General features: G+C 35.6%; 1 protein-coding gene across 1 annotated transcript in view; it reads left to right on the top strand.

Moving 5' to 3' along the window:
• Window positions 1-290: 290 nt before the first annotated feature.
• LOC121729751 (aspartate aminotransferase, cytoplasmic) overlaps window positions 291-13321 on the top strand; it is a 23939-nt gene continuing 10908 nt past the window's right edge. Inside the window, exons 1-4 of the mRNA XM_042118370.1 lie at window positions 291-551; window positions 788-895; window positions 1961-2034; window positions 4587-4695. Of these exons, the coding sequence (XP_041974304.1) occupies window positions 443-551; window positions 788-895; window positions 1961-2034; window positions 4587-4695 (400 nt within the window). The 5' untranslated portion in view covers window positions 291-442. The remainder of the gene's footprint in view (window positions 552-787; window positions 896-1960; window positions 2035-4586; window positions 4696-13321) is intronic.

Here is a 13321-nt window from a genome sequence, read left to right as displayed (position 1 = left end):
GAGGTGTCTACCTCCATTGTTGCTAGCTCAAAGACGACTGAACTCGGCACGCGAGTGTAAACAGGCAACTTATTAACCATCGATCAACACGAGCCTCGCACGAGGGACGAGGCGAGCGACGAGGCGAGGGACGAAGCGCGAGTGTAAAGGCCGTATTAGTGTTATATGTATATTCCGTGCTATACTGTGCCCGGAAACCCCCGGGGGAAAAAAAATAGTGTCAGTGTCATTGAATTGTCAAAACTTTTGTTTTGACCATGTTTTGACATAATCGACATTGCAAATCCCCAAAGGTCAATTCATCAATTGCCGATTGCAAACTTTAATAGTATTATTTAATTACAGTGTTTATCGGCTTATTAACTTGGCAAACGTAACAAAGCTATCACATATATAAGTCGTTTTTTAGTTGTTGAAGTAACAAGTGTATATAAAACAAAAAATGAGTCGGTTTGATGTTGTTGAGCAAGGTCCACCTATTGAGGTTTTCCAACTTATGAAACTATTTGCAGAAGACACGTTCAAAGACAAAGTTAATTTAAGTGTTGGAGGTTTGTAAAATTACATTAAATTTACAATATTAATCGCAGTTGAAAAATATAACCTAAAATATAACTTTTTGTGCTTACTTTATACATATGACATAATAATATTACACTTTACTGTAATGGTTTCTAAATAATAATTTTATGTATAATCATTTAATGTAATTGAAACTATTTAACTAGCTCTTAGAAAATACAGTGGGTTATCCGAGGTATTCATAAGTTTCTTTTTATTTATTCAGCATACAGGGATGAAAAAGGAAAACCATGGGTACTGCCCGTGGTCCGAAAAGTGGAAAAGAAAATGGCTGAAGATGAAACTTTATTACACGAGTACCTACCAGTATTAGGTAAGTTTGTTATAAGTTTTTGATGATTTGTTCTTGTCTTTAGTTCCACTAAAATAAATTATTTGCAATTAAATAAAAATAATCATGTTAAGTTATCAGAATATACTGTTGATTGTACCATCCAATGTTTATTTTATTATTTAATACATAATATTCATAAGCTTACATAATATTACTATAGATAAGTATTTTGTGTGGCTTAAAATTAACTGACCACCAAATATAGTAACATTTCACAGACAAAAATAGTAAACAATCACCAAAATACAGACCACCATTGAATTGAGTAAAATGATAACCAAAGGTTAACATCTCGCTACCATATTAATTATGCAAAATTTGCTTGCAAGGATTTTGTGATCATTTACTATATTTGGTGATAATTTAATAATATGATATTTGGTGTTTGATTACAATTTGAAGTGTAGTCGTGACTAAAATAGCTAGTAGTATTGTAATTTTAGACCTTATTTTTTGGTGTTAAGTCATTATTTTTTGTGCGAACAAGCTTAGGGTCTCAGAGCATTTTATGATAGTCATTATATTTGTTCCTATTTTATTTTGATGCCTCTGAAGAAAAAGGGCCATTAACCTAATTATTTCATAATTTATTTTATAAAAAAAGGTTAAATAAAGCTTTTAGAATTTGCAAAAAGGCAACTATTTGCTTAAGTTTTTGCTTAAGTTTAGAAAATATAGTTGTCAAGGAAAAATGTGTATAGGCTTGTTTGCTATGTATTATCTAATTGTTGAAGCAATCTACATTTACAGATTATGACATTGGTAGTTTGTATTACATAAGATATACTGTAGAAAACATAATAATGTTAAAAAAATTAAAACCAAGTTACTCTAGCTATTATGATGTAAATATCCAAATAAAATATAATACTTCAGAGTTTAGGAATGATAGTTCTTTTTGCCATTTAAATAGATAGGCACAATAAAACATTTCATCATACTTTTATTATATTTAAACTGTCTATAACTTTTTTATCGAAGCCTTATTTATTTATTACTGAAAGTACCTTTTTATTAAAACATATTTGACTTTGTCTTTCCCAGGCTTGGAGCAGTTCAGTAATGCTTCAGTGTCCATGTTACTTGGTCAAGATAACCCAGTCATCGCTCAAGGCCGTGTAAGTGTACCAAAGTAAAATACGCCCTGCACTACCTAGCTATTAGAAAAAGATACATAAATAAATATATTTAATGATTATAGTTAGGTAAAGCAGGTAAATAGTAACAAATATTTAATCATCTACCTGATTTACATAATTAATATTATTATAATTTTATTTTATAATATTTGTGGTTTTGGATAATGATGGAGGATCGACTCACGCCGCCCCAGGGCGCCGCGGCGCACACTTTGGGAACCCCTGAGTTAGTCATTTCAATTATGTTAGCATCCTTTCAAATTATAATCCCAAAAATGTATACTAATATTGATAACACGAAAGTGTGTACGTCTGCTATCATTTCACGCTTAAACCACTGAACCGATTTTGTTGGGTATGAAAATAATTTAAGTAAAAGGACATGGTACAGTTATTTAGATAATGTACTGAATCTACACAAAACAAAGCTGTGTCAGAGCTGTAAACCATGTGTTTAAGAGTCCGGGTGCCATCGCAATTCTCATACAAACGTAATACCAAGATAATTTCCCATACGAGAATATTTACCATATTTGAGTTATTATTCAGCTTAAGATAGTAATTACCTAGGTTCCTGTACAAAGATTTACTGCAAAATATTTACATACCAAAAAATATTGTAATCTATATATATAAAAATGGATTTTCAAATGTGTTAGTCGCGCTAAAACTCGAAAACGGCTGAACGGATTGTGCTGATTTTAGTCTTAAAATATTCGTAGAAGTCCAGGGAAGGTTTGAAAGTGACACGAAGTTCACCGGGACAGCTAGTCTATATATATATATATATATATATATATATATATATATATATATATATATAAAAATGGATTTTCAATTGTGTTAGTAACGCTAAAACTCGAAAACGGCTGAACGGATTGGGCTAATTTTAGTTTTAAAATATTTGTAGAAGTCCAGGGAAGGTTTTAAAGTGACACGAAGCTCACCGGGACAGCTAGTCGTTCATATTTTTGGTAGGTATGTAAATATTTTGCAGTGAATCTTTGTACAGGAACCTAGGTATTTACTATCTTAAGCTGAATAATAACTCAATATTCTCGTATGGGAATCTTGGTATTATGTTTGTAAAGAACTGAGATGGCACCTGGACTCTTAAGAAATGGCCAGAATGCTAAAAATTAATAGCATTATGTAAGGCCTGCAATTATTCACTGCATCCCATGGACACTCGCAGCATCAGAAGAGCTGCAGGTGCGTTGCCGGCCTTTTAATAGGGAAGGGAAGGGAATAGGGGAGGGTAGGGAAGGGAATAGGGTAGGGGATTGGGCCTCCGGTAAACTCACTCACTCGGCGAACAAAACGCCGGTTTTCTGTGAGAACGTGGTATTTCTCCGGTCGAGCCGGCCCATTCGTGCCGAAGCATGGCTCTCCCACGTTCAATCCAACTAGGTGACGATTCGCCGTTCGTTACACGTCCTCAATTGAAGCAATAGAACGGGTCATGTACAGTTTAATTGTGATAGTGATGAATTGATGATAGTTGATACTATCACATTTAATGCTAGTCGTTGTCTGAAGTTTAGTCAATATTCAGTGGAAGGTATAATTAACATGATGAGCATTGAATATTGTAATATTATGCAATCATTGTTCTTCGAACCAAAAAATTGTACGACAAATTAGTAATTATATTAGTTAAAACAAGTTAAAACTAATATTTTGCCTATAAACCCGTTATGCTACGTGTGATGCGGTTTAAACCATCCAAAATATTTACTACCTGTTTAGTATAGAGCTACCATAGAAAGGATTTTAGCAGAGAAGGCCTATATTTTTGCTGCGCGATAGAAAAAGATAACGTTACTGGTTTTCCATAAGGTCTTGTGTCCTTCGCGAATTGAACATCTTTGACCCATCCCTAAAGTTTACAAAGCCCTTAAACAAGTTTTCCCTTTAAAATATAATTTCCTATTTTATTTGAAAAATCACAAGATTTCAGATGTTTCATGTACTAATTTGTCATATGTTTTTCAAGTAAAATTCATCCCAAAAAATACACAATACCGCTAAAGAAGTATTCACATTAGGGCCTTTCCACACGACGTATTTTTTGCGCACTGACGGACGACGCGCGTTTCTGATGCGCTCGTGGGTTTTAGGAGATATAAAGTTTAAAACGTGTTGGCTTCCTTCCGTTTGCTGAGCGTTCAACTTGCGTTTGTATCGATACAAACGAGCGTAAAAAGAAGTCGTGTGGAAGCAGTCCCGTAAATAGGGCGGTGCCACCGGTGCCCAGGCACAGGGCGTACACTCTGGGGGTGGCGCAAGAATGGCCAGACCAGGCAGACTCTTATTCTTTCGAATTGCTCCCGATAAGTACTTCCCGCTGCGCCACAGAGATGTTTTCTATGTAGTAAAAAATATCTACAGCCGAACATATTATAACCTTCTGCTTTTTGGAAGCCAGTTAAAAAACAAGGGTGCAATTATAAGCTCGCACAGGGCGCAAAAAAGGCTATTTACGGCACTGTGTGGATGGTCCCTTAAAATCTTCTTTTGCTCGTTCACAGGCTTTCGGTGTCCAAACACTTTCGGGTACTGGTGGTCTGCGTGTCGGTGCGGAACTCCTCAACAAACACCTCAAATACACCACCTTCTACTACTCCAGTCCGACATGGGGTGAGTATGGACGCTGGTTTTTACTGTGTAGTGTTTGTTTGTGCTAATGTGGCTAAGGTGTGGTAAGCTATATGTCGCTGCAGCTAATGGCGGGGCAAGAACTAAATTTGACGTGGGCAAGATATATTTTGCGGAGGCCCCCCTGATGGATAAGGCAAGGAGTCGGATTTTGTTGAGAGATTTTTTTTTTGATATACAAACATTGATTTTTTAAAAATTTGAATATCTCAAATCTAGCGAATCCTTAAAAAAATCTTTGTGGTCGTTGGCCCACGTCGCCCACGCATTATAGGTACGTCGCATCTGGCTGCAGCATGGTTTTACTTTTAAAACGTGTATTATTATCTACGAATGTTTGCATACAAAGGTTTATATTATAATATATTTTTGGACGCTTTTCACCAATCACCACGTCACCCTGGCCACAAGTAGAACTTGTGTTACGGGTTTCAGATAACGAAAATATATTATAACATATCTATGGCCTAAGGACATTTAAAACGTTTTTTCTTCGGCGACATTCGAAGCATTGGGGGTTGCCCCCAAACACGACGCGCTCAACTACTGAGCTACAGGGGTCGTCTGCTTATCATTATGAGTTATGACTATAGTGTTAGCGATCGTAAATATATTGGCGTTGGAATTAGGTGGACTGTAATAAGCGTTAAAAAACCCCATTATGGCCTGTATTCACTTTCATTAGTACAAGTGCAAGTGACTAGTAATTGAGGCAGTGGAGTGTAGGTGTGTAGTGCAAGTAGTGTCCAGTTCTTATTTAGTGGCTCTATTTAGTAAATTCAGTAGTAGCTGTCAACCAGCGATTGTTTTTTTTGTCAACCAGCGAGTACATCGAGACGAACATCGAGAAGCGGCAAGAAGTACTCAAAGAAGTATTAAATACGGTGCTGTTTGAAACGGGAACTCTTTTGGAAGCTTAATTTGCAAAACCAAGAAAAATATGGGATCAATTGCCATTTTTTGCAAAACAAGACGAGCGTCCGAGTTTCAAAAATACAACTGCCATTTTGACATGTCCTTCATTTTTAATATTCGTTTTATTTAAAACTATTTAACCATAAAGTATTTATATAAAACTAGATATCGCCCGCAACGGAGTTGCGGCAAAAATTAGTTTATCACGCGGGAACCGTGCGATTTTTCGGGATATAAAATATCCTATGTCCTTTCCAGGGACTCAAAGTATCTCCATACCAAATTTCAGCAAAATCGGTTCTGAGGCTTGGGCGTGAAGTGGTAACAGACAGACAATAGACATACAGATAGACAGAATATAGACAGACAGACACACTTTCGCATTAATAATATTAGTATGGATATGTATACAATTATATACATATTATATTGCTTAAGATTTTTATTGTACTAAATTATACCAGGGATCGGAAACCGGTTTATGTTTCAAACCGGTTTGGGGTCAATGACCGAAACCGATTGAATTCCGGTTTTAGGTTTAGGTTACCGGTTAAAACCGTTTCAATCGAATGAAACCGGTTTTCTGTAAAACCGGTTTGGTAGAACGAAATTAACCGGTTAATTAGAAAGGTAAGTGTCATATTATTATCTATTTTGTAATTCGCATCGTAATTTTTGTCCACGCTCTGTGTCTAAGCTTTGTCTACATAATTATCTTTACTAGAGATCGCCCTATGGTCGAAATTCGACCTAAGTTTCAACGACATTAGGACTACTACCTACTTATATTTTGTAAAAAATATTAACTTTATCATTTTTTTTCAACTCTTGTCTCCGGGACTTAGCTGATCTCAGACTGGCCGTGTAAGCATTGTCTAATAGTATCTTAGATTCAATATAAAAATTATAATCCATTTTCAATTTGTCAAGTTATTGTCAACAGAATTCAACCATAAATAAAAGATTATAATTCGAATGTATAGGCTTGTCACTCAAAAATCTGTTATTTCTCATCTGTGTGTGTTGTAGTGTGTGTAATGTTTTATTTGTTAAAAAAATGTATGATAAGAGCATAATTTCAAAATAATATTAGCTCGATGCATTCCTTCACCATATAAACTATAACTGTGCAAAATTTCATGCTAGGTGCATGAAATTTTGTTTCCCCATTTTTCGTAAAAAGGGTTACAAAGTTTTTCGTTCGCGTATTAATATTATGATATTATTATTATCTTTAGGGTGTATATCTTTACCTGTAAGTACCTTAAAAAAAAGTAAAACTCAACCCTTATAAGATCAGTTTATCACGGTACTTAATGGTGCCTGATCTAAATAAATAAATAAAATAAATAAATAATTAAATGAGTCGTTCCCGATTCGTCCTACGTGATTACGCCGCATTTAGAACAAGCCGGGAATTTTTTAAATGTCGATGCCGTTTCGTCCCATTTGGGTCAATTCAGACCGCAACGCGACGCGTAGATGCATTTCTTAATTTGTATGGATTTGACAGATTTAAATTGCGTGAGGCGTCATGCAAATCTGTCAATTGACAAATAGAATCCTAGATTTGTTTTTGTTGTGTTGACTCCTAATCAATAATGTGTGTTGTTGTGTTCTTCAATTTCACGCAATAATAACTCATGTGTATCGGAGGTAAGTGATCATTTTTAGGGTTCCGTACCCAAATGTAAAATGTTAAATTATAGTATGCACCAGCTGGCAAGTTCTTTCTGCAGAGAAAAAGCCATAAGAATTGGTTCACTCATACTAATTAACAAGAATTTAAAATATAAAGAACGTAAGGACTTAGTGAGCCTCTCTACAGAATGAACAACTGAAATAGCCTGCGTAGAGGTGGGAAACTTTATTATTATATGTGTATACAGGCCTCCACTAGGATTATATGATATATTTGAAAAGGACATGGAGATTTTATTAACAAAAATAAGTGCATCTAACAAACACATTTTACTTTGTGGTGATTTTAATATAAATATTTTAGACAATAATTCAACCACTGTTAGATTCACTTCTTTGTTAAGATCATATAATTTGACAAATTTGTTTTATGAACCCACAAGGATCAGTGGCAACTCTGCTACATGCATTGATTTTTTTTTTTTAAACGGGCTTTGGCCCACCACACATTCCCACCACTGTATCTCCTGTGTCGCCAGGATCGGCAGCGGCATCCAACCACGAAAACCCTTTGATATGATCTCAGGGAGCCCGAGGGACATGCTAAAGCTGTCTTGGGACCCGCAACGAAATTAATCAGAAGAAAATAGGAGGAGTAGGAAGAATTCCAGATTCCCTCCCCAATATAAAGCGGGAGACAGCACAAAGTTGCAGTGACCGAAAGTCAAAGAACTGAAGGGGAGAAGCACCACGGGAATTAACGTTAATAATAATAGTGACTACTATGCTAGAGCTAAACTAATTTATTGTGTTAGACTGTTGCCAATAGTAATTGTGACAAAAACGCTTGAAGGCACGGAAGTTCCTAGCGCTGTCCACGAGATCACCGTAGTATGCGACACCAGATGTGCAGAGTAGGTTGTTTAGCATTGTAGTTCTTTCGTCCTGCCAGAGACTGCACTCCCAGAGAACATGATGAGCTGTTTGTTCAAACATGTTGCCTTCGGTCGAGCACTCGCACATGGGTAATGCTACCAGATTAAATCCGTAGAGTTTGGCCTTAAAATTTCCATGCATTGATAATATTTTTACCAATATAGACTCCTTAAAGAAAGAAGTCTTAAACATACTAAGCTTTGATCACTGTGGACAACGAGCTATTTTCCCCATGAACAAGAATTTCAAAAAAGTATGTAAAAACAAAAGTACTTGTATTCCAATTAATGATAAACGTATTGAGAAGTTTAGGGGTGAAATTATATCTAAGATTGGAAATTTAGAATATCATAGTAGTCCAGATATGACATTTGGTAATCTTTTCAAATTAATTAAAAACCATTTTGATACTACCTTCACCTCTAAGACAGTTGGAAAAAACAATAAGAGTAAATTTAGTGAATGGGCTACACCAGGTATTATGAAAAGCAGATTAAAACTGTATGACCTTTATAATGAAAGAACTATAAATCAAAGTGAACACTTTATAAACTATGTAAGATTATATTCAAAAATATTTAAGCAAGTCTGCAGGGCTGCTTAAATTTGGCTGCTTAAAAAATTACGTGGGAGAGCCATGCTTCGGCACGAATGGGCCGGCTCGACCGGAGAAATACCACGTTCTCACAGAAAACCGGCGTGAAACAGCGCTTGCGCTGTGTTTCGCCGAGTAAGTGAGTTTACCGGAGGCCCAATCCCCTACCCTATTCCCTTCCCTACTCTCCCCTATTCCCTTCCCTACTCTCCCTTATTCCCTTCCCATCCTTACCCTCCCCTTACCCTGTTCCCTCTTAAAAGGCCGGCAACGCACTTGCAGCTCTTCTGATGCTGCGAGTGTCCATGGGCGACGGAAGTTACTTTCCATCAGGTGACCCGTTTGCTCGTTTGCCCCCTTATTTCATTAAAAAAAAAAAAAAATTCACATTAGAAATCTATTCACATTAGAAATAAAATTAAGAATTCAAAAAATAAAGTAAAGACAACGTGGCAAATAATAGCAAGTGAAACTGGAAGAGTCGCCCGTCACAACTCAGATTTCAAATTAAATATAGATAACAAAAATATAACTTCCGACAATGATGTTGCGACTGCTTTTGAGAAATTTTTCGCTGACATTCCAGTTTCAATTTCAATTACAAGTAACCTAAAGGACTCTCCTGATGATGCTATATTGTTACTTAAAGAAAATGTAAATGAATGTGATATCGACTTCAGATTTAAAGAAGTAGGTCCTGAAGACATTTTAAAAACTTTCAATTTACTAAATATTAAGAACACTACTGATTTGTGGGGCCTATCAATGAAAGTAATTAAATCTATAATCGATGTTATCGCGCCCTACTTAGCGACTATATTTAATGATTGTATAAAAAGTGGCGTATTTCCTGATCTAATGAAACACAGTAAAGTTTTACCTCTTTTTAAATCTGGTAGTAAGTTGGACCCGTCTAATTTCCGACCTATATCTATTTTACCGACATTGAGTAAAATTTATGAAAAGATAATACTGAATCAATTACTAACGCACTTTAATATAAATAATATTTTACACAATAAACAATTTGGATTTACAAAGGGACGGTCTACTACAGACGCAGGCGTTGAATTGATCAGTAGTATTTTTAATGCCTGGGAGACGTCGCAGGATGCTCTAGGAGTTTTTTGCGATCTCTCAAAGGCCTTTGATTGCGTGCAACACAAAACATTGGTCAGGAAACTCTGTCACTATGGCATAAAAGGCACAGCACTCGCCCTCCTAAAATCGTACTTGTCAAATAGAACTCAGAGGGTTGAGATAAATGGTAAAAAATCTGCTGGTGCAAAAATTTAAATGGGGGTCCCACAGGGGTCTATATTAGGACCCTTCCTGTTTCTTATTTATATAAATGACCTGCCATTCTTAATTAAAGATAAACATGGGATAGTATTATTTGCTGATGATACATCCTTACATTCAATATCAAACGCCTTAATGCGTGTTATGACGAAGTAAATAATGCTCTCTCAAAGATTGTACATTGGTTTAGTGTTAATAATCTTTTACTTAATAGTAAAAAAAACAAAATGTATTAAATTCAAATTGCCCAATGTAAGGCAAACGGAAACCAATGTGCTTTTAAATGGTGATGTTATGGAGCTAGTGGATACAGCTGTATTTTTAGGTATTACACTAGACTCCAAGCTTCAGTGGGGCCCTCATATTGCTGGGTTGGCCGACAGACTCAGTTCAGCAGCATATGCAGTAAGTAAGATTAGACAATTTTCAGATGAAACAACAGCACGTCTAGTGTATTTTAGTTACTTTCATAGTATTATGTCCTACGGCATTTTGCTGTGGGGCAATGCTGCAGATATAAATACAATTTTTGTGCTGCAGAAGCGAGCTGTGCGGGCAATCTACAAGTTGGCCCGTAATACTTCACTTCGAGAAAAATTTAAGGAAACTGGAATCTTAACTGTTGCTTCTCAATATGTCCTATCAAATGTATTATATGTTAAAAAGAATATATATCAATTCACGAAAAAGTGTGATACCCATGGGAGAAATACTCGTAATAAACATAAGCTTGAAATTCCGGTGACTAGACTTACTAAAGTCAAAAATTCTTTTAAAGGTCAATGTATACGCCTTTATAATAAGATCCCAGAAATCGTTCAAAATCTCTCAATTAATAGATTTAAAAAAGTTGTTAAAGAACGTTTGTGTACCAAAGCGTACTATAAAGTTACTGATTTCATGAATGATAGTACACCATGGGAATAAGGTCGCCCCCTGCAGAGCTGTTTCATTATAATATGTATAATAATTGTACACTCGTTGTATTTTATTTAGTCATAATGACACTGTTATTTTATAATATATTTTTTGTAATTTTCCATCTTTTTAGAAAAATATGGCCCCGTGCGAGTTTCTTACGCCGGTTCTTCTCGCCGGGTTAGTTCCCGAACCGGTGGTAGGCATCTGTGTAGCCCCGACGTTCAGAGAATATTTGAAAAAATTTATTCTGAATAAAAAATTTTGAGTTTGAGTTTGAGTTTAAAGGGTAAAAACGGGAGTCGGGACCCTATTACTAAGACTTCATTGTCTGTCCGTCTGTATGTCATCAGGCTGTATCTCAAGAACCGCTATAGCTAGACTTCTGAAATTTTCACAGATTGTGTATTTCTATTGCCGCTATAACAACAAATACTAAAAACAAAAAAAATAATATTTAAGGAGGGCCCCCATACAACAAACGTTATTTTTTTTGCCTTTTTTGCTCGTAATCAATAATGGTAACAGCTAGTAACTTGAAATTTACATAAATGCCTTAATTATATTATGTGTACTTCAATAATTAATAATAATATTTAAATAAAATAAAAAATTAAGGGGGTCTCTCATATAAAAAAAATTGGCATTTTTTTTCCTCTTTAACGGTACGGAACCCTACGTGCGCGAGTCCGACTCGCACTTGGCCGATTATTTCTATAAAATAAATTCACAGGTTTTATTATAAAACATCTTAGGTGTACCTTGTAATTGTGAACTTATAGTTCATAATACAGTTTGAAAATATTAGAATTGCCAGTAGGTAACTCAAATAATATTATTATAATTATTGAAGTATGAGTAATACTCTTCATACATTATTTTTTCTTATTTTCAATAATATTACAATTTTTTAGGCTGGTTTTATCGTTAAGCGTTTCGGCAGCGCCGTTGGAGCGCCGCGCGTTCGAATATGTATGGGGGTAGTAGTTGCGTTTTAAAGTCCGCGCGCTTGAGCAGCGCCGTTCGTCCATACGTTTGTTACAGCTTCGAACGCGCGCGCTCCAACGGCGCTGCGAAACGCTCTACTATAAAACCATCCTTAACAAAAATAATCCTATGTTACATTAAGTAATTGCTGTGGTTATAATTTATATCAAAATATATTATTTTACATTTTTTATATAATAAATCAAATATTAAAATTTAAAAATGCCTGAAATCAGTGTAGTTACATTCGTTAAAACTATTTATAAAATTATAACCTTATGTAATGTTTTACGAGACTTTAACAGTTATTAACGTTAGTTTAAATACTTTAATTATCTCAGGTCATTCGTCCCATTGGGACCAAAATTTTTGGGGACTAATAGCCCAACTACTCGTTATTAAATGGCAACAATGATCCGACTGGGGCATAAATTTAAGGAAATTATTTGGAATACAAACAATTATTTCTAACAATAATTACATCATCTATTATGGAGTCTTGCAAACGCATTCTTAAATTGTTGAGTACAAATTTTAATGAGAAAAAAAGCCTCTCGACGCTGACACTTGTTGGTGGAATAGCTAAACCAACTTTTGTCAGATTATATAAATATGGTTAAATATGGACTACACCCTTCCACTAAACATTTGGACTTTTTTGTGTTTTCGTCAAATGCAAACATCGAATATATTTTGTTTTCCTTTTTTCTTCCCATAATTATTGATAATTTACAAAAAGAAGAAACCAACACTCGCAGCGAAGGACGAACGAAGTAATAGTAAACAAACCCCGCGCATGCGAGAATCGAGATAGAGAAGAAAGGTGCGCGTGCGACGAGATGAGAGATAGCGCGGAGCGGCAACAGCGCGGCGATGCAAAGGTGCGAGCCGCACGCCGCTCAAACCGGTTTATTTCGGTTTGTGAGAGCTTAAAAATTTTGTTCTATCAATTTACCGGTTTTATGGAGGAACGAAATTATATCGGTTTATCGAACGAAATTAACAGGTTTTGCAAAACCGGTTCCGATCCCTGAATTATACACTTAATATATTTTCATACACATCCATGGGCGTACCGAGGGGGGGGGCAGGGGGGGGGGCAGCTGCCCCCCCCTGGATCATGTTGACGTCCCTACTAAGTGTATTATCTAGTACTTTTATCTATAAAAATAAAAAATTAAGAACGAATTTTTGCTATTTGTTTGCAATACAATATTTTTACAACTAAAAATTATTAATTTTTTATTCTTTATAAACACCTAGCTTATGAAAAATCTGATTTGCCTGGCCCCCCCTGGCCCAGAACCTGGGTGA

This window comes from Aricia agestis, chromosome 8, assembly GCF_905147365.1.
Source record: "Aricia agestis chromosome 8, ilAriAges1.1, whole genome shotgun sequence".
In the NCBI taxonomy this organism is placed as follows: Eukaryota; Metazoa; Arthropoda; class Insecta; order Lepidoptera; family Lycaenidae; genus Aricia; species Aricia agestis.
Note: the sequence above shows the minus strand (reverse complement) of the source record. Positions and strands in the feature narration are given on the sequence as shown.